We start from the raw sequence: 26,457 nt of genomic DNA, 5'->3' as shown, positions 1-26,457 counted from the left end.
TTTGGAAATGGAAGAAAAAAAGTCCCTAATGTCATGTGAATTCTAGTCTTTTATCATTTCATTTGTGTGTTGTTTCATTACATAACAGGTAATCAGAAAAAAATTAGACCAGTAATTGTTTCATAATTATGTCAGGAAATTTGATAAGTGTGTCTCTCAAAAATTTAAACCTATCGGAGGATTACAGTTACCCTCTCAGAAAGGAATCAGCATCTAAAGAGAGGTAAGATGTTATAACCAAAAGAAAAAGATGAGGCAGCAGCACAAAGTTCCTGTGACCCAAATGTCCTTCTTGTGTGCTGCGTTTCCTATTTACTTAAATGCATGAAGAGAGGTGTGTCCCATAAATGCCTTCAAAGCAAATAATATAAAAAATTTGATGACAGCTCAATTGAGAGGCAGCCACATAAAAGTTGTAGACTGCCTTCTCCTTTTCTATGCTCAGTAGTTATAACTGAGAAGGAACAAACGTGAAATCGAAAGAAATAAAACTGGAAAAAAAAAGAAGGAAGAAAATGAATCTAAATAAAAAACTGCTAAAAAAAAATATGGCTGAATATCAAAATAGGTCCCCCCAAATAGCCAGAAAATGTTTAGAAAAATAATTTCCAGTGGTTCAAAAATTTGTAATAATATTCTGTTTAAAAACAAGAGCCCAAAGGAAAGTGCAGGAAAGGCATAAATCAACAAAAGGAGTTGAAAAGTAGCCATGCTCAACCCAAAGGAGAAAAATATAAGGGAAAAATGAAAATGTTACAGACCTAAACATCACATTGAAGAACTTAAAAATAAATAAGGCTGTAAACATTACTAGTGAGCAAGATGGATGGGATTAAGGAGTCACACAAACAATATAAAGAATAAGCAAATAATAATATAAAATAAATGAAAAAGATAAAATGAAAACATAGACAATGATCTGACATGTGCTTAATTTGTGTTCTTACAGAAAAAAACTCAAAGTGAAAAAAACTACTTGAAACCTAATAGAACAAATCTTCCTGAAAAGAAAGATTTGAATGTTTAGCAAAAAGAGCTCATATTTCAGGGGTGGAATATATGGTACAGAATGATTATCAGAAAATATTTTCTGGTGAAATTACTGAATGTAAATTGAAGAACCATAAGCAGATACTAAGGCAGAAAAAGCAAAAGATGTACAAAGTAGAGGGTGAAGATGGGAAATGGCTCAGGCATCTTTCAAAATGAAAACATCACACCCAGTTCCCCCCAAAGGGAAAGTAATGTTTTCAGCTAAGAATGCTAGTTTAACCAAGTTGTCCTGAAAGTCCAAATGCAAAAAAGTGGCATCCTCAAACTTTTAAGAAATCAGAGAATGTAATTCCTATGTACTTACAGGAATATACTACTGCTTTATATTCACTAAGTGAAAAATTCTGGTGAATATGAAGATAAAGCAGTCTTTAGAAATGAAGGAGCAACCTTCTAGTAAAAGGTTTGATTGAATCCATTTAAATGTAGAAGATTTAAAACTCTTGAATTACGTTTGTAAATGGAATGTAAATGTAAATCCTGACAACATAGAAATATTTATAACTAACAAAAATGGGAATTGGGTGGGAAGAAAGAAGAAGGTATAAGTGCTAATTATCTCATCTTTCATGGTGGTAAATCCATAGATACAAAAAGTAAAGTTTGAGATTTGGTAAAAAGACTTCTTTCCTTCACATTTGTATAAACATTTTTGTTGTCTTAAAGTAAGCATCTTTTGAGCTTCCCTGGTGGCTCAGACAGTAAAGAATCTGCCTGCAATGCAGAAGACCCAAATTCTATCCCTGGGTTGGGATGATCCCCTGGAGAAGGGCATGGCAACCCACTCCAGTATTCTTGCCTGGAGAATCGCATGGGGGAAGGAGCCTGGAGGGCTGCAGTCCATAGGGTTGCAAAGAGTCAGACAAGACTGAGCAACTAACACTTTCACTTTCAAGCATCTTTTAGAGACTAGGAAATTTAGCCAACTGTGAAGTTAGAAAAAAATTCACACAGGACCATCTTCACACCTGACTTCAGTTGCAATTGGGGGTCCCTAAGACCACCTTGCTTGGAAAATCCCATGGACGGAGGAGCCTGGTAGGCTGCAGTCCATGGGGTCACACAGAGTCAGACACGACTGAGCGACTTCACTTTCACTTTTCACTTTCATGCATTGGAGAAGGAAATGGCAACCCACTCCAGTGTTCCTGCCTGGAGAATCCCAGGGATGGGGGAGCCTGGTGGGCTGCCGTCTATGGGGTCGCACAGAGTCAGACACGACTGAAGCAACTTAGCAGCAGCAGCAAGACCACCTTTAATAATTTTTGATAATTCACTACAGAAAACTCATGAAAAGTTGATATAATAGTTACATGTATTTCCAGGTCAGGAAGCTTACCCAGTCTTGATGTCCAGAGTTTTTTGGGGGAGTGGGGGTGCTCAATCATTTAAATCTAGTTGGCTGCCTCTATGGTTAGTGTCCATCTCTTGTCCTTCAGGAGGTCAAGATGTGTGAGTACAGACCTCTATCCTACATAACATTATTGACCTGGCTCAGAGACCCACTCTCAACAGTGTATTTACAATCTGGCTACCCAAGGCCCTTAGGCAAATAACAATAGTACTACCCTTCATGATATTGCAGGAGCTTAAGAGATTATCCCATCCCTCTGGGTTGTCCCAGTGAACTGACTTTGAGTGTCCTGTTTCATGCATCGAACTTGGATAGGTGATCTGTTTCACATATGGTAATATACATGTTTCAGTGCTATTCTCTCAAATCATCCCATCCTCGCCTTCTCCCACAAGTCCAAAAGTCTGTTCTTTATATCTGTGTCTCTCTTGCTGTCTTGCATATAGGGTCATCATTACCATCTTTCTAAATTCCATATATATGCATTAATATACTGTATTGGTGTTTTTCTTTCTGACTTAATTCACTCTGTATAATAGGCTTCAGTTTCATCCACTTCATTAGAACTGATTCAAATGTGTTCTTTTTAATAACTGAATAATATTCCGTTGTGTATGTACCACTACTTTCTTATCCATTCATCTGCTGATGGACACCTAGGTTGCTTCCATGTCCTAGCTATTGTCAGCAGGGCTGTGAGGAACACTGGGATACATGAGTCTCTTTCAATTCTAGTTTCCTCAGTGTATATGCCCAGCAGTGGGATTGCTGGGTCATATGGCAGTTCTATTTTCAGTTTTTTTTTAAGGAATCTCCACACTGTTCTCCATTATGGCTTATTAGTTTGCATTCCCATCAACAGTGTAAGAGTGTTCCCTTTCCTCCACACCCTCTCCAGCATTTACTGTTTGTAGACTTTTTGATAGCAGTCATTCTGAAATGGTACTGGCATGAGATGGTACCTCATTGTGGTTTTGATTTGCATTTCTCTGTTGATTAGTGATGTTGAGCATTTTTTCATGTGTTTGTTAGCCATCTGTATGTCTTCTTTGGAGAAATGTCTGTTTAGTTCTTTGGCCCATTTTTTGATTGAGCCATTTATTTTTCTGGTATTCAGTTGCATGAGCTGCTTGTATATTTTTGAGATTAACTCTTTGTCAGTTGCTTCATTTGCTATTATCTTCTCCCACTCTGAAGTTGTCTTTTCACCTTGCTTATAGTTTCTTACATTGTGCAAAAGTTTTTAAGTTTAATTAGGTCCCATTTGTTTATTTTTGCTTTTATTTCAATCACTCTGGGAGGTGGGTCATCGAGGATCTTGCTGTGATTTATGTCGGAGAGTGTTTTGCCTATGTTTTCCTCTAGGAGTTTTATAGTTTCTGGTCTTACATTGAGATCTTTAATTCATTTTGAGTTTATTTTTGTGTATGGTGTTAGAAAGTGTTCTAGTTTCATTCTTTTACAGGCAGTTGACCAGTTTTCCCAGCACCACTTGTTAAAGAGATTATCTTTTCTCCATTGTGTAGTTTTGCCTCCTTTGTCAAAGATAAGCTGTCCATAGGTATGTGGATTTATCTCTGGGCTTTCTATTTTGTTCCACTGATCCATATTTCTGTCTTCGTGCCAGTACCATACTGTCTTGATGACTGTAGCTTTGTAGTATAGCTTCAAGTCAGGCAGGTTGATTCCTCCAGTTCCATTCTTCTTGCTCAAGATTGCTTTGGCTATTTGAGAATTTTTGTATTTCCATACAAATTGTGAAGTTATTTATTCTAGTTTGTGAAAAATGCCATTGGTAGCTTGATATGGATTGCATTGAATCTATAGATTGCTTTAGTTAGTATACTTATTTTCACTATATTGATTCTTCCAATCCATGAACATGATATATTTCTCCATCTCTTTGTGACATCTTTGATTTATTTCATCAGTGTTTTATAGTTTTCTATATATGTCTTTTGTTTTTTAGGTAGATTTATTCCTAAGTATTTTATTCTTTTCATCGCATTGTGAATGGGATTGTTACTTTAATTTCTCTTTATGTTTTCTCATTGTTAGTGTTTAGGAATGCAAGGGATTTCTGTGTATTAATTTTATATCCTGCAAATTTACTATATTCATTGATTAGCTCTAGTAATTTTCTGGTGGTGTCTTTAGGGTCTTCTATGTAGAGGATCATGTCATCTGCAAAAAGTGAGAGTTTTACTTCTTCTTTTCCTATGTGGATTCCTTTTTATTTCTTTAACTTCTCTGATTGTTGTGGCTAAAACTTCCAAAATTATGTTAAATAGTAGTGGTGAGAGTGGACACCCTTGTCTTGTTCCTGATTTTAGGGGAAATGCTTTCAATTTTTTGCCATTGAGGATAATGTTTGCTGTGGGTTTATCATATACGTCTTTTATTATGTTGAGATATGTTCCTTCTATGCCTGCTTTCTGGAGAGTTTTTATCATAAATGGGTGTTGAATTTTGTCAAAGGCTGTCTCTGCATCTATTGAGATAATCACATGGTTTTTATCCTTAAATTTGTTAATGTGGTGTATCACATTGATTGATTTGTGAATATTGAAGAATCCTTGAATCTCTGAGATAAAGCCCAGTTGGTCATGATGTATGATCTTTTTAGTATATAGTTGGATTCTGTTTGCTAGAATTTTGTTGAGGATTTTTGCATCTATGTTCATCAGTGATATTGACCTGTAGTTTTCTTTTTTTGTGTGGCATCTTTGTCTGGTTTTGGTATTTGGGTGATGGTGACCTCATTGAATGAGTTTGGGAGTTTACCTTCCTCTGCAATTTTCTGGAAGAGTTTGAGTAGCATAGGTGTTAACTCTTCTCTAACTCCATCTGGCTCTGGGCTTTTATTTGTTGGGTGATTTTTTATTACAGTTTCTATTTCCATGCTTGTGATGGGTCTTGTAAGATTTTCTGTTTCTTTCTGATTCAGTTTTGGAAGGTTATTCTTTTCTAAGAATTTGTCCATCTCTTTCAGGTTGTCCATTTTATTGGCATATAGTTGCTGATAGTAGTCTTCTCTGATCCTTTGTATTTCTGCATTGTCTGTTGTGATTTCTCCATTTTCATTTCTAATTTTGTTGATTTGGTTCTTCTCCCTTTTTTTCTTGTTGAATCTGGCTAATGGTTTGTCTATTTTATACATCTTTTCAAAGAACCAGCTTTTAGTTTTGTTGATTTTTGTTGTAGTCTCCTTTGTTTCTTTTTCATTTATTTCTGCCCTACTTTTTATGATTTCTTTCCTTCTACTAACCCTGGGGTTCTTCATTTCTTCTTTTTCTAATTGCTTTAGGTGTAAATTTAGGTTATTTATTTGATTTTTCTCTTGTTTCTTGAGGTAAGCTTGTAATTCTATGAACCTTTCCCTTAGCACTGCTTTTACTGAATCCCATAGGTTTTGGGTTGTTGTTTTCCTTTTCATTTGTTTCTATGCATATTTTGATTTCCTTTTTGATTTCTTCCATGATTTGTTGGTTATTCAGAAGCATGTTATTTAGCCTCCATATGTTTGTATTTTTAATAGTTTTTTCCTGTAGCTGACATGTAGTCTTACCACATTGTGATCAGAAAAGATGCTTGAAATGATTTCAATTTTTTTGAATTTAACAAGGTTAGATTTATGGCCCAGGATGTGATCTGTCCTAGAGAATATTCTGTGTGCACTTGAGAAAAAGATGCAATTCATTGTTTTGGGGTGAAATGTCCTATAGATATCAATTAGGTCTAACTGATCCATTGTATCATTTAAAGTTTGTGTTTCCTTGCTAATTTTCTATTTGGTTGTTCTATTGGGGTATTAAAGTCTCCCATTATTATTGTGTTACTGTTAATTTCCCCTTTCATACTTTTAAGCATTTGCCTTACGTATTGAGGTGCTCCTATGTTGGGTGCATATATATTTATAATTGTTACATTTTCTTCTTGGATTGATCCTTTGATCATTATGTAGTGTCCTTCTTTGTCTCTTTTCACAGCCTTTATTTGAAAGTCTATTTTATCTGATATGAGTACTGCTACTTCTCCTTTCTTTTGATCTCTGTCTGCGTGAAATATCTTTTTCCAGCCCTTCACTTTCAGTTTGTATGTGTCCCTTGGTTTGAGGTGGGTCTCTTGTAGGCAGCATATATAAGGGTCTTGCTTTTATATCCATTCAGCCAGTCTTTGTCTTTTGGTTGGGGCATTCAACCCATTTACATTTAAGGTAATTATTGATAAGTATGATCCTATTGCCATTTACTTTGTTGTTTTGGGTTTGAGTTTATAAACCTTTTCTGTGTTTCCTATCTAGAGAAGATCATTTAGCATTTGTTGAAGAGCTGGTTTGGTGGTGCTGAATTCTCTCAGCATTTGCCTGTCTGGAAAGCTTTTGATTTCTCCTTCATATTTGAATGAGATCCTTGCTGGGTATAGTAATCTGGGTTGTAGGTTTTTCTCTTCCGTGACTTTAAGTATGTCCTGACGTTCCCTTCTGGCCTGAAGAGTTTCTATTGAAAGATCAGCTGTTATCCTTATGGGGATCCCTGTGTGTGTTGTTTGTTGCTTTTCCCTTGCTGCTTTTAATATTTTCTCTTTGTGTTTGATCTTCATTAGTTTGATTAATATGTGTCTTGGGGTGTTTCACCTTGGGCTTAACCTGTTTGGGACTCTCTGGGTTTCTTGGTCTTGGGTGGCTATTTTACTCCCCATTTTAGGGAAAGTGAAATGAAGTGAAAGTGAAAGTCACTCAGTCATGTCCAACTGTTTGCGACCCCATGGACTGTAGAGACCATGGAATTCTCCAAGCCAGAATACTGGAGTGGGTAACCTTTCCCTTCTCCAGGGGATCTTCCCAACCCAGGGATCAAACCCAGGTCTCCCGCATTGCAGGTGGATTCTTTACCAACTGAGCCACAAGGGAAGCCCAAGAATACTGGAGTGGGTAGCCTATCCCTTCTCCAGTGGATCTTCCTGACCCAGGAAATGAACCAGGGTCTCCTGCATTGCAGGTAGATTCTTTACCAACTGATCTTTGAGGGATGCCCCTATTTTAGAGAAAATACTTGATGAGATAATTTCATACTTGACGAAAAAAAAAGTCTTAGGGAACTTTTTAACTGTTATCACTTCAAGTATTTTCTTATGCCTTTTCTCTTTATTTTCTTCTTCTGGGACTCCTATGATTCGAATGTTGGGGTGTTTAACATTGTCCCAGAGGTTGTCCTTATTTCTTTTCATTCTTTTTTCTGTTTTCCTCTCTGCTTCATTTATTTCCACCATTCTACCTTCCACCTCACTTATCCTATCTTCTGCCTCAGTTATTCTACTATTGGTTCCCTAGTGCTTTTGATCCCAGTTATTGCATTATTCATTATTGATTGACTCTTCATTATTTCTTCTAGGTCCTTGTTAAACATTTCTTGCATCTTCCCAATCCTTGTCTCTAATCTATTTATCTGTAACTCCATTTTGTTTTCAAGACTTTGGGTCATCCTTACTATCATTATTCTGAATTCTTTTTCAGGTAGTCTCACTATCTCCTCCTCTTTTGTTTGGTTTGGTGGGCGTTTATCATATTCCTTTCTCTGCTGAATATTTCTCTGCCTTTTCATTTTGTTTAGATTGCTGTGTTTGGGGTGCCCTTTCTGTAGGCTGGAAGTTTGTGGTTCCTCTTTATTGTGGAGCCTGCTCCCTGTGGGTGGGGTTGGATTAGTGGCTTGTCAAGGTTTCCTGTTTAGGGGAGCTTGCATCTGTGTTCTGGCGGGTGGAGCTGGATCTCTTCTCTCTGGAGTGCAATGAAGTGTCCAGTAGTGAATTTTTGGGTGTCTGGGTTTGACATGGCCTTGGGCAGCCTGTCTTTTAATGCTCAGGGCTGTATTCCAGCTTTGCTGGAGAATTAGCATGGTATGTCTTGCTCTGGAACTTGTTGGTTCTTGGGTGGAACTTGGTTTCAGTGTACGTATGGAGGCTTTTGGATGTGCTCTTGTCTATTAATATTCCCTGGAATCAGGAGTTCTCTGATGTTCTCAAGTTTTGAGGTTAGGCCTCCTGCCTCTGGATTTCAGTCTTATTCTTACAGTAGCCTCAAGACTTCTGCACCCATACAACACAGATGATAAAACATCTAGGTTAATGGTGAAACAATTCTATTCTCCACAGTGAGGGACACCCAGAGATTCACGGAGGACCAGGAGGAGAAGAGGGGGAGTCAAAAGGGGAGAGAGCAATCTAGCCAATAATCAATTCCCTATATGCTCTCCACAGTCTGGAACACCCAGAGAGATTCACAGAGTTACATAGAGAAGAGAAGAGGAAGGAGGGAGATAGAAGTGACCAGGAGGAGAAAAGGGGGGAATCAGAAGGGGAGAGACCAATCTAACCAGCAATCAGTTCCCTAAGTGTTCTCCACAGCCCAGAACACCAGAGAGATTCACAGAGTTAAGTAGAGAAGAGAAGGGGGAGGGAGGAGATAGAGGTGACCTGGGGGAGAAAAGGGAGAGTCAAAAGGGGAGAGAGCAATCAAGCCAGTAATCACACTCCTAAGTGAAAATGGATACTGAAGATAAGATTCTTAAAGGTACAAAATTGGTAACAAATACCAAAAAGCAAAAATTAATAGAGTTTAGACTCTCAAGAATGCAATATTAAAAATACAAAACAAAATCAAACACAAAATCAATAATCTAAAAATTATAAAAAATATATATATGAAATTTGCTTTAAAAATAGGGTCTTTTTTTTTTTTGTAAGGTAATAGTAGGTTATAAAAATGAAAATTAAAGAAGTAATAAAGAACATAAATTTTAAAAAATTTAAAAAGTGGTAATAGTAAAAATATATCTAGGAATTCTTTGGAGCTGTTGTGGGCAGTGTGGGGTCAATTCAGTTTCAGATAGTTCCTTGTTCTAGCTTGTACTTGTTCTCAAGGTCTATAGGCCCCCTCCAATGCTTAACGGCAATGTAGTCAATGTTAACTGCAAGGTTTTAATCTGTACCTGTCACTTCCAGAGTGGTTCCCTCTTCTTTGTTTATTTTGGCCTCCTCTGTTTGCAAATCTCTTTGGTGTCTAATTTCCAGTGTCTGAGGGGGCGAGGGTGGTCACTTATTTAGGCTCACTTGTTCAGTTGTGTTGTGGGGAGGGAGGAATACTGCAGACAAATATCACTGGCATGTGTGGAGTGCCCACAGTGTATGGACCACACTGGGTTTGCCCCAGCTTACACCGGCGTATGCTTTCTGGGTCTACACTGATCAGGCTCCAGGGTGTTCTGCGGGGCACTGTCCACAGCGGACCCTCATTTCACGCACTTCCCAGGTCAAAGCCGCTCAGGTTCTTGTTCTCAGGTGCTCCGCAAGGGCACAGACTCAGTTGGGCGTGCATTTTGTGCCCTTCCCAGGTCTGAGCAGCTCAGACTGAGTGCTTGGTGAGCGCACTGTCCCAGGTGGGCCGTGCGTCTTACCCACCTCCCCAGTCCTGGCCGCTTGGTTTCCCGGGTGCGCTGCGAGAGCATCATCTCAGGTGTGCCGTGTATCTCCTCTGGGGAGTTGATATCGGGCTGCGACCCTTCTGGCAGATGTCAACCATCCAAGATCCCAGGAAGACATGGTTAGCAACTGAGAGCCTGCTCACAGTTTGGTGGAGGGTGCTGGTCTCTGATCTCTGGAGCTAAGATTGGAGCAGCCCCTTGCCTTCAGGCTCTGGCTGCCGCCCGCCTGCCTCTCTGCCTCCGGCGCGGGGGAGGGGCCTGGACGCAGCCGGCTTGCTCTCCTCTGTTTTTCGCTCAGTCCTTTGTGAGTGGGCCAGGCTGTGAGTTAGAGCCTTTTTTAGGTCAAGTCCTCTCTCTCTCTCTCTTTTTTTTTCCTCTCTGGCACTCCCGCAGTTTGGGCTGCTATCTCACATTAGCTCCCTCGGATTGTCCGCAGGGCATTCAGGCCTGGTCCTTACCCTAAGAATTGATGATGCCACCCACGCCTCCCTGTCCAGTCCCTGCTGGCTGGTGGCTGATGCGAGCGTCTGGGCTACTTCTCTGCTGGGAGTTGCGGTTAGGCGCCTATTCTGTGGGCTTTTTTGTTGTTGTTGTTCCTCCCAGCTATGTTGCCCTCTGAGATTCCAAAACTCCCCACAGACCTGCCTGTGAGAGGGTCTCCTACTGTTTGGAAACTTCTCCTTCACGACTCCCTCCCCAGGTCGGGTCTCCGTGCCTAACTCTGTTGTCTCTCTGTTGTCGTTTATATTTTGTCCTTCCTCCTTTCAAAGAGAATGGGCTGCCTTTCTGGGTGCCTGGTATCCTCCGCCATCATTCAGAAGTTGTTTTGTGGAAGTTGCTCAGCATTCAAATGATCTTTTGATGAATTTGTGGGGGAGAAAGTAAACTCCCCATCCTATTCCTCTGCCCTCTTAGGACCTTCCCTCACAAATGATTATTTTTTAAATATAACTCTGTGAACCAATCAGAACTATGCTGTTGCACCTAGAAATATGTATTCATAATGGCCCAACTCTATATAATATTACATGTTACTACATATAAATATATATTTATAACAGATGAGAAGTTTACATTTGTGTAGGATAAATGAGCTTGTAATGTACAGGTTTAGGCAATGTGGTATAATGTTGAGGCCAAACATCCCAAATTGGAATCACTGTACCTAGGGGCTTAATTCTAGCTCTGCCACTTACATGACTTTTTGACTTTGACAAGTCACTTTCTCTGGATTCAAAGTATACTCATGTATTAATAGAGAAAATAATTTTTGTGTTCCCTTTCCAACTTCTGAATTTACAAATTTGAATATGCAGAAGCATACAGATGTAGGAACTCTAAGGGCCAGTGTGCACAGCCACATGGGTGAGTGCCACACAGTTCTGGGGACCCATTTGCCTAGACAGTTACAAATGAGACCCCCTGCAGCTGTGTTCTAGACATGCATACCTCTTCCTATACCTACACCTGTATGTATACATTCACGAGATATTAAAATGCGGCATCTACTTTTTATTTGTGTTGTTATAACAACCATTTTTGTAACCTTGTGGGACCTCTTGAAGGTAAAGAAAAAAAAGTAGAAATCCTTATAGCTGAGACTTAATACTCTGATCCAGGCTACTTCTAGAAGATGCTATGATATATTTAAATTTCATTTGTATTATAAAATTACTTGATTTCTGACCATAAAGTCCCCTGTATCCAATAGGGAGTGCACTGACAGTGATTTGATGCAGAATGAATCTTACTCATGCATGTGGTTGCCAAATTAATCTCAAAGAAATAAAGTTAAAGCTGATATTACCAGTTGCTGGGCAAATTTTTCAAGATATAAAGCATGATAAAACAGGTAAAACAGGAAAGAGAAAGATGGGTAATAAACAGAGTTCTGTTCTTGTTTGGCCAAAATGACAAATGCAGTTCTGGAGTTTCTGGAATCTTTCTTCTTACCAGTTATTAGGAAGTGGCCAGTCTCTTGTTATGCCAATTAAAGACAAAAACCAACAAGATGCAAGCTTGCATTGTAACAAGAATCTTTATGTCTAGAGTAACAATATATTTTGCTTTGCTGTCTCTTTCATTGGTCCCCATCTTAAAACAGGATAATATTAGCTTCTACCTCATAGTGTGTTTAATGATTAAAAGCTCTTTGCACAGTGACTGGAAAACAGTAAGTACTCAGTTGCTATTAGTTGCTCTCGTTTGTATTTACTTGAGATTCATTAGTTCATTTGAATTGTGATTGTGGTCACATGTTGATTATCCAGAGATAGTGGTGTTTAGTCTTTGATAGCAAATAGTATTGTTACATTTATCTCATTGATCTTATCCATCTTTTCTCCTTTGTTCTATGTTTATTCATTTCTCTCTTCTTCCTCATGCTCCTCCTCCTTCTCTCTTGCTCTCTTTTATTTGTCCTTCCTAATTTTTTTTTTTTTACTTTATTACCTTCGTTTTAGTTTACTGTGTGCTGGTTCAGCTTAATAAGATTGCTTTTTTGGTTGATTGGGAAAACCTCAATTTTCTTATGTATGACATGAGGGAACTGGATTGAACCAACCTGCAGTTCTCGCCCAGGGTCAGATTTTGAGGCTCTGTGAATCTGTATGATACAGTAATATGAATGTTTCAGGAGCAGATGAGAAGGAAATATGGAGAATCAAGGAGAGATGTTCAACTAGCTTGTTTCCTGGTGTGATAAGTGTGTTCCAAAAAATTCCCATCTTACACAATAGTGTGCAGAAGTGCTGAGGGTTACTTTAAAGACATTAAAGTGAAAGACTGGGGAAAAGGTCTAGGTAAATGACAAAAACAGTACTTTCAAGGCATCTAATCCCTTCTCAGAGGATGATAAATTAAAATATACAGCAAAATCCTTGCATTCACATAGTATCTATTTTGTTGTTGTTTAGTCATTAAGTTGTGTCTGACTGTTTGCAACCCTATGGACTATAGCCTGCCAGGCTCCTCTGTCCATGGAATTTCCCAGGCAAGAAGACTAGAGTGAGTTGCCATTTCCTTCTCCAGGGTATCTTCCCAGTTTACATTTTAGTTCTATTAAAATTTCCATTTCAAAGGATGTTTTGAAAGATGGCAAAAAAGAGAAGGCAAGAAAGTGGTCCTCTTAACTGTAGTTAGCAAAGTATGTGATTTAGTGCATGGATTGCTTCCTGGTATTCATTCAAGATTAAAACTAGTAAAACTTTTCTAAGGTAACATGCAACATAAAAGAAGTGAAAGTGAAAGCCAGTACAGGAGTGCTGGTTACTAACAACTTCAGTTTTGATTTTGAAATATTCATTTAATTTTTTTTTACCAGGAAAGCTTACTTGTTTTTAGTAAATCCACATTCTGATTCTGTATTTCAATTGTTCTTGTTGTTCAGTCGCTCAGTAATGACCAACTGTCTGCCACCCCATGGACTGCAGCATGCCAGGCTTCCCTGTCTTTCACTGTCTCCTGGAGCTTGCTCAAACTCATATCCATTGAGTCGGTGATGCCATTGAACCATCTTGTCCTCTGTCATCCCTTTCTTCTGCTTTCAATCTTTCCCAGCATCAGGGTTTAAATTAAGTTCAGTCAATTGAAACAAACAGTATTTCAACTGACTGAGCTTTAAGTCTCCTACCAGTGGATGTTATTGCACGAATAAATTACTAAATTTTGTTTTTGTTTAATTTTTCTTTTGCAGCTTTTTTTCACTTTTCACTTGATAAAGTTTGATGTTCAGAAAGATGAACCCATTAGAGATGAGCAGGGCTGGTGCAGTGAAGTGAAAAAAGGTAAGATTATTGTATTTGAAGATGCCTTTTCAGGTAAATTTTCTCAATTTCTCTTTAGTTACTGAATTTAGAAAAGAAAGAATGGTTACTTCTGATATGTATTTGGATTTTTAGTGCAAGTAGAATGGTTTAATTGTTAAAAGTTACAGGCCCCATATGGGTCACTCAGATTGGTAATTACAAAAATTTCCAAGTGATTACTACTGGCCTTAAAGTTTTCTTAATCCACCACTCCTACAGGGGCATATGTCTAATGTCCTATGTCATCAAGATATAAAAATGAATGGCAGTTTATGAGTCTATATACAGAGGAAAGTGAGACAGACTTGGATTTAAATCTGGGCTCTCACACTTAGAAACTGTCCAATTTGGGGCAAATCACTTAACCCATCAAAGTCTCATTTTCTTTATATGTAGGGTAGCAGTGACAATATTTTTTCATTAGGTTGCTGTTGACAGCTAAATGAGATGATGTTTACAGAGCCCTGTGGAAGGCCTGGCATGTAACTTGTTACCTCCCTCCCTTTCTCTTTGTTGTCCAGCTCCTCCTCCTCCAAGCTAGTCTTTCTTATAGTTTTGGGTTAGAAAATTTTTAATCAAAGCAAGTGCCCCAATTAACTAGCAGCTGCATATAATCAAGGTAGAAAATTAAATGTAGAGATGTGCCCTTAAAATTGGTTTGAGATCCAGTCTGAGAAAATCAGGCCAAATTACTTTTAACTGCCTCATAATGTTTCAACTGCATTTCAGATGACTTCAAATATGGAGATAAAGTTCATAGACCTGTTCCCCACCTCCCCTCCGCCCCACACTACCTGAAAGATTGGACAAAAAGATGAGCCTTATCTATTAAAAAGCAAATACTCCAATCCTCTGAATTTCAAGCTTCAGAGCATTTATCAAATGTTTTTTTCTAATCCAACTCCATAGACAGTGTCTAAGAGAAAAGTCATTTCTAAGGAGATTGAAAAGACCTTTGTTTATCCCCACTCTTCTAGTGTGTTTTATTTATTATATTTATCATAATATGTGATATTGGAACTTAGATCCCCAAACTGCTTATGCAATCTCAGGGTTTTTTAGAAGCAGATTGTCCCCAGATATCTACTTTATAATTTTGCAATTCTAGAAGAGGATTGCTCAGTTTTTTTTTTGTTTTTTTTTGCCCCATTAAAGCATTGTGTCTTTCTCTGTGCTTGCACCGCAGTGAGGCATGGGTTTGATCACTCCCTAGTTGGGGAACCACGATCCCACATGCCATGCAGTGTGACCCCTCCAAAACAAAATCATTGTGTCTTTCATAAATTATTCCTAAGAGGGAAAGATAAGAATACACTCTAACCTTTTTAAACATTTGCAATAATTAATTTGTCAGGTAAGGAACTATTACCTGTGTCCTGAAGAAGAAAAAGAAAGAATATAAATTTTAAGGAAAATATAAGAGGCTTAGAAAATTCTGAAATGTTTATAGGGAGTGTAGATTGATGGAATAAGCAAGGGAGGAGAACCTTTGGAGTCAGATGAAAGTGAGAGTAAAAGTCGCTCAGTCGTATCTGACTCTGTGACCGCATGGACTTTACAGTGGAATTCTCCAGGCCAGAATACTGGAGTGGGTAGCCTTTCCCTTCTCCAGGGAATCTTCCCAACCCAGGGATAGAACCCAGGTCTCCCGCATTGCAGGCGGATTCTTTACCAGCTGAGCCACCAGGGAAGCCCAAGGATACTGGAGTGGGTAGCCTATCCCTTCTCCAGGGGATCTTCCCAACACAGGAATCGAACTGGGGTCTCCTGCATTGCAGGCAGATTCTTTACCAACTGAGCTGTCCGGGAAGCCCTGGAGTCAGCTGGAGGCAGGCATGGAGTCAGATGGAGGTGGTTAAAAAAATTCCAACATTTGGCAGCTATGTGAAAGTGAAAGTCACTCAGTTGTGTCCAACTCTTTGGGATGCCATGAACTATGCAGTCCATGGAATTCTCCAGGCCAGAATACTGGAGTGGGTAGCCTTTCCCTTCTCCAGGAGTTCTTCCCAACCCAGGATCAAACCCAGGTCTCCCGCATTGCAGGTGGATTTTTTTACCAGCTGAGTCACAAGGGAAGCCCAAGAATACTGGAGTGGGTAGCCTATCCCTTCTCCGGCAGATCTTCCCAACCCAGAAATCAAACGGGGGTCTCCTGAATTGCAGGCGGATTCTTTACCAACTGAGCTATTCCCACCCCTGCTTCAGTTTCTTCACCTGTAAAATGAAGATAAAAGAGGGCCTGACTCAATAGGTTTCTGATGAGACTGAGATGGAATACCTATGTAAAGTGCTCAGAATAGTGACTGGTACCCAGAAAGTGCTCCTAAAGTGTAACAGTGGCAGCGATGATGATGATGATGGCATTGGTGATGACAGTGACAGTGAGGGGTCTCTGCTGAAGCAGGGCAGGTGAGTTTTGGCAGATGGCTTGTGTGCCCTGGGAACCCACGATGTCCAGAAGGAGTGGGAACAGTAAGAGTTGGAAAGCGTGTTAAAATAACAGAAACTTCTTTAGAGTTTGCTGGAATAGCCTCATCAGACTTGTCACATAGATGTTAACTGTCTTTACAGTGACCAGAATAAATCATTGGCCTTGAAATTGTCTGGGGAAGTGATTGCTGGTCCCCTTTGTCTTCTACTTTTAGAAGTAGTTTTTTTACCTTGCTGACTGCTGAGCAATATCGTGATTAATGTGAATATACATGATTAAAAATTATTTTAGGTTATGTATCTAAATATAAGTAAAACCAAAAAAATTCATGGCTTATCTCCTGTCTATTGAGGATTTCCAGAGGTATAAACATCTTCTTAAACTTGTAATAACATATTAATTAAATATAATCTAATATTATACAGAAAGATCATAGAGACTTGAGTTTGAGTTCTAGGCCCCTTCCTTTCTATTTGTTGAGCTTTACTAATATACTTCACTCTTTTGGGCCCTAGCACCTTCCCTGTGAAATAGGGATTATATTGATCAACTTCAAAGAATCTCTCTGAAAAAGTAATGACAGTTGCATTTCTCATGGGGCTTGCTCCATAGTAAGTGCCCAATAAATAAATATTGCCACCATCATAATCTTATTTAAAATTATCATTTTTGTTGTTATTTATATTATGGCCATTATTATTGGTGTTAGAATCTATGTAATCCAAAAACATAGCCATTAGTGTATCAACTCAGGATGTAAAATAAATTTAAAATTACTTTTTTTACATTCTATTTCCTTTTTGTTAGCTTTTCCAGAGTTATTTATACTTTGGTAGCCTGTAAAAGGGTGTGCTAGACTTGGGCACCCAGAGTAATTGATGTCAAATGTAATAAAAATAAGTTCAGAGGAAAGAAGGATAAGCTACACTGGATGTATTGGTCAGATGTAACAAGGTACACACATAGTGTGTGTAATAATAGTTTTAATCAAATCACTGAAAATGCCTCTCTCTCTCAGGGGAACCCGGACTTCTCATTTCTCAAGTGAGTGAAAAGAATCCCTTCTTTGGCTATGCTGGGAATAAGAAGCAGACAGAGAAGAAATTGCTTTGTGATGTTTTTAAGAAAGGAGATGTTTACTTTAACACAGGAGATTTAATGGTCCAAGACCAGGAGGATTTCCTTTATTTTTGGGACCGGATTGGAGACACTTTCAGGTATGGAATAGCATTGGTTGCAAAGCTTTTTTTTCGATTGTGAACACTGCTCTGAGGGAAGCTCTGTGGAAACATTATACACCACCTGCTCTGTACCTTCAGGGCACAGAGTGCTTTTATCTCAGTAATGGCTCCCAATTTAAAAATTCACTTCCCATCTGTTTCTAGATTGAAACATAAGTTACATTTTTATGTCATTTTTATAATTATCTTAATGAATCACTTGGATCACTTGGGTCCAAATCAGTGACTTCTTTTTTTTTTTTTTGCTTGTTTTAAGAATATGATACAGGGAGACTAATGTGAAGTCTAAATTATAGGGTTAAAACAGAAAAACAATTTAGTCAAATACTGCCTAATTCTTGACTTCATAGCAAAAATAAAGAAACAGCAAAATTTACCTTTCTTATGTGTCTTTTTAATTCTTTATCTTAGGCTTATGAATTTGTTTTCTAATCAATGATTATAGAACAGTGGAGGACCAGACTATAAACAGTCCAGAAACATTCTTTTTCCTCACCTTCTTTGTGTCATGTTAGAAGGGCACCTTATGTAAAATCATTTTTTAAAAATATTCATTAAAAGAGCCAAAGAGGTTAATCCCTAGAAATTAAACAGGCTCAATAAACTGAAAGACAATATAACTTTCCTTTCAGGTTTTCTACCATTGTAGATAGAGAATGCTTTGTACTTAACTGTTATTATCAATATATTAGAAAGCAAAGAGATTTGTAGTTATTTTTATGACATTTAAAAAAAACATTTTACAGTAAGCAATTTATACCAATAAGATAAAAGATAAAGTAATTTTAACTGAAAAACAGATACTGATTTTGTTGACTTACAAAGTTCTTCCTTAGAAATGTCTTTCATATTGAAAACTGCCATTATTTTTGGTTATTAGGTGTCTGCACAGAGCCAAATACAGAGCACTAAAACTTAGAACGGGGTACCTCATTCTTAACATATAAGTGTACTAACTGGAACTTGTTTTTTGTTTAGATGGAAAGGGGAAAATGTAGCAACCACAGAGGTTGGTGCTATCATTGGAATGCTGGATTTCATACAGGAAGCAAATGTCTATGGTGTGACTGTGCCCGGTATGAACAGATTTCAGGTTTGGGAGGGATTCTTAGAATGGAATGAAACTTTTCTTTCATTTTCAACAATCTTACTAATTGAACATTTCATTTTTCACATATTAAGATGTCTTAGTTTTGGCTTGGCAAAGTGATGTTGTAACCCCAAGCTAGCAAACTTCACAGTCACACCTGGGGAATGGTACCAATTGCGTTTTAATGTATGTGTGTATTTTTAAGCAAATCTTTTGAAAACTATAGTCAAGTTATTTAGTGCTAGAAATAGTTACAGGTTTTCAGTGGCCTATTATTTTTCTCTTGATGATGAGAAAAATGACTAGAATTTATACACACCACTATGTGTAATGACTAGATGACTAGAGTTTATACATACCACTAAACAGGAACATGTTCTAATTTAAATGTTTAATAACATTGACTTGTAGTTAAGTTTAATCTTTTTCAGAAGTTATTTTAAAATCTGTTTGGCCTCATCTTTATAAATATGTATATAAGTATTGTCTCATGTTGGTGAAAATGGCAAAGAGAAGTAACCAACTTGAAATCACAGTATAGCTATTCCCCTTCACCTAGTTTTTGTGTGTGTATGTGTGTTTTAAACAAACAACAGTATTTTCCAACTGATGTTTGCATGTGCAGGGGATACTGTTGGTGGGGATGTTTGGATAAGGCAGCAAAGAAAAAGTCTGTTTAATAGACAATCTCTGGGTCCTAGGGAAATGCTATAAGAGATTCCGAACCCCTGGGAAAAAAGATGGGATGTTAAGCAGTAAGTAATCTGTGGATTTAGTCATGGAAATATCAGTCTCTAGTTTCTTATTTTTTTCCATTGATACTTAACATGGCATTTTAAAAAATATATTTGTCTTTAAAATGTTTCCTCTTAATATTTCATATTAATAGTAATGGCATGCAAGTTAAGGGTCATTTATGGTTTTTTCTATTCCATCTATTTTATTTTTGTAGTGTAGGTAATTAAACATAGATTCTGCACATTTTCTTTCCTAAATCATTTCTAAAGAGTAAATCATAAGTTCAAGGAAAGACCCACTCATTCATGCTACTGTTGCATTGTTACTACTGCAATAGATGTAATGCCTATATTTGTAATAGTGTATAATGAACAGGAATTTTTTAAAAAATTCACCTACAGCTTGTAAAACTAACTCTATTACAAACTTTTTATTTTCAGGTTATGAAGGAAAAGCAGGAATGGCTTCTATTACTTTAAAACCAAACAAGTCTTTAGACTTGGAAAAAGTTTGTGAGCAAGTTGTTACATTTTTACCAGCTTATGCCTGTCCACAATTTTTAAGAATTCAGGTAATTTTACCTACCCCTAAAATTTAAGACCAGGAATTTACAAGATAGTTTAATTACCACTAAGACAATATGTTCATTTTGTTTTTATTAGAAAATTTCGAGAACAATGAAAAGCATTAGGATGCTAATTTATGCCATATTTGAAGCTTAATTATAGACAAGAGCACAATAAAATGCTAGTCTTTGCCCTTGTCCTATTTGTTGCCCTCCTCCTCTTCAATCTGGATAAATGATAGTCCCCGTGATGGTGGCAAGACAAACCCACATCTTACACATGCCTTTGTGCTCTGTGAAAATAATTGATGCTGTATTCCTAACATATCCCACCAGGCCGCCTCAGAGCATCTGCAGAATGTGTGTAGACCCTCAAGGCAATTGGCTTTAAGCAATTTTGCTTTTAATTTTTATCCTCATTCTGTCCAGTCTCCCTCAGCGACTTTATATCTTGGGGGAATTCTGAACTCATTTGTTTTGAGAGGTGAGTGTGTGTGTTAACCACTTACTCGTGTCCAGCTCTTTGTGACCCCATGGACTGTAGCCTACCAGGCTTCTCTATCCATGGAATTCTCCAGGCAAAAGTACTGGAGTGGGTTGCCATTTCCTTCTCCAGGGGATCTTCCTGACCCCAGTGATCAAACCCGGCTCTTCTGCATTGCAGGAGGATTCTTTACCATCTGAGATATAGAGAAGTCCTTTGCGAGGTGGGCCCTCTCTCATTAGGTTGCTGGAGAAAAATCCAGTAAAAAGAAAGCAAATTTACTCAGCTACTAGGTAACTTTGCATGCTCATTTATTCAGCCATTTATTCATATAATACTGTGCCTCAAAAATAATTTCCCAAAACTAGTCCTCCATATCTCTTAACATCAGTTCAGTCATTCAGTCGTATACGACTCTTTGCGACCCCATGGACTGCAGCACACGAGGCTTCTCTATCCATCACCAACTCCCGGAGCCTACTCAAATTCATGTCCGTGGCATTGGTGATGCCATCCAACCATCTCATCCTCTGTCGTCCCCCTCTCCTCCCACCTTCAATCTTTCCGAGCATCAGGGTCTTTTCAAATGAGTCGGTTCCTCCCATCAGGTAGCCAAAGTATTGGAGTTTCAGCTTCAGCATCAGTCCTCCCAGTGAATATTCAGGACTGATTTTCTTTAGGATGGACTGGTTGGTTCCCCTTGCAGAGACTCGCAAGAGTCTTCTGCAGCACCACAGTTCAAAAGCATCAATTCTTTGCACTTAGCTTTCTTTATAGTCCAACTCTCACATCCACACATGACTACCGGAAAAACCATAGCTTTGACTAGACGGACCTCTGTTGGTAAAGTAATGTCTCTGCTTTATAATAAGCTGTCTAGGTTGTTTACAACTTTTCTTCCAAGGAGCAAACATCTTTTATTTCATGGCTGCAGTCACCATCTGCAGTGATTTTGGAGCCCCCCCCCAAATAAAGTCTGTCACTGTTTACATTGTTTCCCCATCTATTTGCCATGAAGTGATGGGACCAGATGCCATGATCTTGGTTTTCTGAATGTTGAGTTTTAAGCCAACATTTTCACTCTCTTCTTTCACTTTCATCAAGAGGCTCTTCAGTTCTTCTTTGCTTTCTGCCATAAGGGCGGTGTCATCTGTATATCTGAGGTTATGGATAGTTCTCCCGGCGATCTTGATTCCAGCTTGTGCTTCATCCAGCCTGGCATTTCGCATGCTGTACTCTGTATATAAGTTAAGTAAGCAGCATGACAATATACAGCCTTGATGTACTCCTTTCCCAGTTTGGAGCCAGTCTGTTGTTCCATGTCCAGTTCTAACTGTTGCTTCTTGACCTGCATACAGATTTCTCAGGAGGAGGGTCAGGTGGTCTGGTATTTCCGTCTCTTTAAGAATTTTCCACGGTTTGTTGTGATCCACACAATCAAAGGCTTTGGCGTAGTCAGTAATGCAAAAGTAGATGTTTTTCTGGAACTCTTTCTTTTTTGATGATCCAGCAGATGTTGGCAATTTGATCTCTGGTTCCTGTGCCTTTTCTAAATCCAGCTTGAACATCTGGAAGTTCATGGTTCATGTACTGTTGGAGCCTGGCTTGGAGAATTTTGAGCATTACTTTGCTAACATGTGAAATGAATGCAATTGTGCGGTAGTTTGAGCATTCTTGGGAATTGCCTTTGTTTGGAATTGGAATGAAAACTGACCTTTTCCAGTGCTGTGACCACTGCTGAGTTGTCCAGATTTGCTGGCATATTGAGTATAGCACTTCACTGAGTCATCTTTTAGGATTTGAAATAGCTCAACTATTTCTTATCTTAACATAATCACGTAGAATTTTTCTGGGTATATGTGTCATATCACTGTTAGATCCCTAATAGAGCAATAGCTGACCTAATATTCTTTTTTAAAATATTTGCTGAGTAATTGCTGTGGCCAAGTCACTGCTTGGCCAATGAGATGGATCATCTAAACTGTCACAAATACATATCCATTTACATCATATTTTAAGAGCTTTTACATATATCATCTCAGATTATTTTTATAGCAATGCTCTGAAATGATAAATGTAGTGCAAAGTGTAAGTCGCTCAGTTGTGTCTGATTCTTTGCGACCCCGTGGACTTTACAGTCCATGGAATTCTCCAGTAATTATGAAAAAGAAGTAATACATTTTTAATTGAAATTTTTGAAATAATTGTAGATTCACATGCATTTGTAAAAATCAATACAGAAAAGTCATCTGTGCCTTTTACATTAGCTTCCTCTAATGGTACCATTTTTCACAAAGATTATTGAATATTGACAATGATACAGTCCACTCATCTTATTAAAATTGCCTCTGTTTTTACTTGTACTCATTTGTGTGTGTGTATCAGTCCATACATTTTTATAACCTGTATGGCTTGTATCAATTACCATAGTCAAGATGTGAAAAATTCCACCACCACAATGCTCCCTCTTGTTACCCTTTTCTAACTCCACCCAGCTCTCTTCTGTCCCTCCCATCTTGCCCCAGAAGAATATATTTTAATGGAGTAGAAAGTTGATGGATCCAATAATATTTTAAACATGTACCTCCAAGGGCAACTTAAAATTCACGATCATTAATCAAAAGAAGTATTTTGGGCACAGGACTCCTCCAAAGATTAAATCAGTCTTGTACAAATTTAGAAGATATTTTAGAATCTTTCAGTTTAGTTCAGTGGCTCACTAGTGTCCGACTCTTTGCGACCCCATGAATTGCATCATGCCAGGCCTCCCTGTCCATCACCAACTCCTGGAGTCTACCCAAGCCCACGCCCATTGAGTCAGTGATGCCATCCAGCCATCTCATCCTCTGTCGTCCCCTTCTCCTCCTGCCCCCAATCCCTCCCAGCATCAGGGTCTTTTCCAATGAGTCAGCTCTTCGAATGAGGTGGCCAAAGTATTGAAGTTTCAGCTTCAACATCAGTCCTTCCAATGAACACCCAGGACTGATCTCCTTTAGGATGGATTGGTTGGATCTCCTTGCAGTCCAGGGGACTCTCAAGAGTCTTCTCCAACACCACAGTTCAAAAGCATCAGTTCTTCGGCACTCAGCTTTCTTCACTGTCCAACTCTCACATCTATACATGACCACTGGAAAAACCATAGCCTTAGAATCATTAAACACCTAAAAAACATGATCCATGAGTGTCATGTTTATTACAGTATTTGCTATAATGTCATGCATAGTGCAGGACAGTTGGCAGCACAATTATTTAATAAATAAATAAATAAATAAATAATTTAATAAATAAATTAATAAATGATCTAAGAAACGCAAAAGTATAAGTTACTTCTGACAAAAGGAATAGGATGATTATCTTATTAAAAATTTGTTTAGCACATATTTTAAAAGGATTCTTTTTGCCAATAAATTTACAAAAAAATTTTAAATGTGATATTACTTAATATGGCTGAGATGCAGTGAAACCAGTCCTTTCAGTCTGCTTGTGGAAGCACAAATTGCTGTCATCACTCTAGGAAACAATTTGGTAAATGTGCGATCACACTCTTAGAGTCTGCATATATTTTGATTTTGTAATTTCAGTTCCAAAAATTTACTCTTAGGACATAACTAAAGATGCACAAATGTTATGTATAAAATGTTATTTTTTTTTTCTGTTCTCTATACTTTCAAGAACAAGTATAAGGTTAATTAGAATTTTATAATTAGAGGAACCCTGATTAAACCATTAAATTGTGGTATTTTGATGAAAATTACCTAATCTGGAGAAAAATACCTAGTATAATATTTTTGTTATTTTTTAAAAAAGGGCAGAACATCAAATTTTATGTAGTGAACTTCTAGTTTTCCAAAAGAGAAAAAATAATATATGCTTCTACACAGTTATATCTAATTCTGTGATGACAGTGTAGGATAGGGGATGAGATTAGAGAAGAAGGTTCAAAAAGAAGTAGATTTAGTTGAATTAGCTCATAAGGATGTTTAAAAATGGCCAAACTACTCATAGAACCTGAAAGTTATATGGACCCTACATGTCATCTGAGTTAAAACAAGATTGCTTCTTTATGCCTGAAACTACCACACAGATCCTTTAAATTCCTTATCTCCTTTAAATTCCTTAAAGCAAACATGTGTAAGCTTTCTAGATCTTTAGTGTCTTTAGTGTCTTTAGCATCTTTAGTGTCTTTGTAATTATTTCATGGCACTCTTGCATCAAAGCCTACTGCTTCCCTGTGGCATCTGTCTGCAATGCAGAAGACCCAAGTTCGATCCCTGGGTCGGGAAGATCCCCTGGAGAAGGAAATGGCAACCCACTCCAGTATTCTTGCCTGGAAAATCCCATGGACGGAGGAGCCTGGTGGGCTACAGTCTATAGGGTCGCAAAGAGTCAGACACAACTGAGCAACTTCACTTGGGTCAAAACAAGTACCTAAGCATTCATTTATTCAGTAGTTAGGACAAAGTAAAATAAATATTTACATCTAATAAATTAGTTGCTATTTGTAAAGATAATGCATGTACGTGGAAAGAAAATGCTTTTATTTCATATTTAAATAATCACATGTATTAAGGAGATGTTACATTGGGTATTACACAGCTCCTCAAATTTTGGAGTTGCATTGTATTGAACAGGACCAGACTAATTCCACAGTCCACATTGATTTTGGTTATGCTTGCTTTTTATGATAGCAACCACTGAAAACCCTGTTTCCCAGAGACATGACATCATGGAAGAGAATGTATCACAAACTGATATTGAAACTGTGAACTGTTCAGTACCTTGAGCCAGACGTTTTCTCATGTGACATCAGATGTCACTGGATTTACCTTGAAACATTTAAATATCCCATGGAGACCCTGGCAATTCACTGAGGTACCATGAAGCACCTCAGTGTATAGTTTGGGAACCCAAGTTTTAGATCATTCCTTATCCTCTCTGGTTCTTGCACTATTCTGCCTTATGGAATAGTTTGCTGTTTTTTGTAACTTTTATCTCCTTACAGTCTAGTAGCATTCTTTGTACATGATATCGTATTGATGTTGGAGTGGAGAGATAAATCTATATGTTTTAGACATATTTGTAGTCAGTTGTAATCAGTTATTAACTATATTTGTATTTCTTATGAAGTTTACAGGAAAATCAAGGTAAAGATTTAAATGTTCTAAAGGGCACTTAGAATTTAAAAATCTAAACATTTTTAATGCTAAATTATTAGTAGTAAAAATAGAGATGCTTACTGGATGTAAAAATGTTATAATTAAATATTATGGTCTGTATTATTGAATATTTTATTTGTATATTATAGGTAATGTTAAATGATTCCACTAATCCAGGTCATTGCTTTATAGGAAGAGATGCAAGCAACAGGGACATTCAAACTACAGAAGTTTCAGTTGGTGGAAGAAGGATTTAGTCCATTGAAAATTTCTGACCCACTTTACTTCATGGATAACTTGAAAAAATCATATATTCCTTTGACCAAAGAAATTTATGATCAGATTATATTAGGGAAGATTAAACTTTAAGATATTTTTATATATGGGATTTTCACATGCTGCTTAGGAGGAATGAGAGGACAGTGATTCTTTAATATGATAAGGGGAGTGGGAACTGACATTAATTAGGCATGTACTGTATTTCCTTAATATGAAACAATTTTTCCTTAATTAAGTAATAATTTTAATTTGTCTCAATTGATAACAAACTTTAGTTGATTATTCTTTTTACCTATTTGGGGATCCAGTGCATAAGTAAATATCTGCCTTTAAGTTTTTAAATAATAAATAAGTAGTTAACAATTTAGACATATGCTAAAAATATACATATTAATATTTAAAATTTCTAGTTTTGAGTGAAAGGTTGAATTTTACTCAAATATTTGATTTTTATGTGCCCTGTCTTACAAGTCAATAAAACTATCCTTATTAATGTGAGTTTTGAGGTTTTGTTTTGATGTTTTTAATTGTAAATTTTCATTTAAAGGAAGGTAACTGACTAAATGCATGCACTCCTATATCCCTTTTCCTAAATTCACATGAAGATGCTAGAAGAAATGTAAAAATATGAAACAATAAAGCAGGAAAACTGGAAAGCCCCAAGCATTTAGGAATTTTTGGAAGATATATAAGTGGGATCAAGTTGATGCTAAAATCCAACAGACCTGTGCTGGTGGTGGTTTAGTGACTAAGTCATGTCCGGCTCGTGCGACCCCATGGAC

The 26,457-nt window shown here is 37.6% G+C and overlaps 1 protein-coding gene across 1 annotated transcript in view; it reads left to right on the top strand.

Annotated features, from left to right (window-relative positions):
* Window positions 1–26,173, top strand: part of SLC27A6 (solute carrier family 27 member 6) — a 72,827-nt gene extending 46,654 nt beyond the window's left edge. The window contains exons 6-10 of the mRNA XM_043912193.1: window positions 13,580–13,670; window positions 17,141–17,339; window positions 18,342–18,439; window positions 19,632–19,762; window positions 25,589–26,173. Coding sequence (XP_043768128.1) covers window positions 13,580–13,670; window positions 17,141–17,339; window positions 18,342–18,439; window positions 19,632–19,762; window positions 25,589–25,765 — 696 coding nt within the window. The 3' untranslated portion in view covers window positions 25,766–26,173. The remainder of the gene's footprint in view (window positions 1–13,579; window positions 13,671–17,140; window positions 17,340–18,341; window positions 18,440–19,631; window positions 19,763–25,588) is intronic.
* Window positions 26,174–26,457: the final 284 nt, after the last annotated feature.

The sequence above is a fragment of the Cervus elaphus genome, chromosome 9, assembly GCF_910594005.1.
Source record: "Cervus elaphus chromosome 9, mCerEla1.1, whole genome shotgun sequence".
Taxonomy (NCBI): domain Eukaryota; kingdom Metazoa; phylum Chordata; class Mammalia; order Artiodactyla; family Cervidae; genus Cervus; species Cervus elaphus.
The sequence above is the reverse complement of the archived record's forward strand: the minus strand, read 5'-3'. Positions and strand labels throughout refer to the sequence as shown.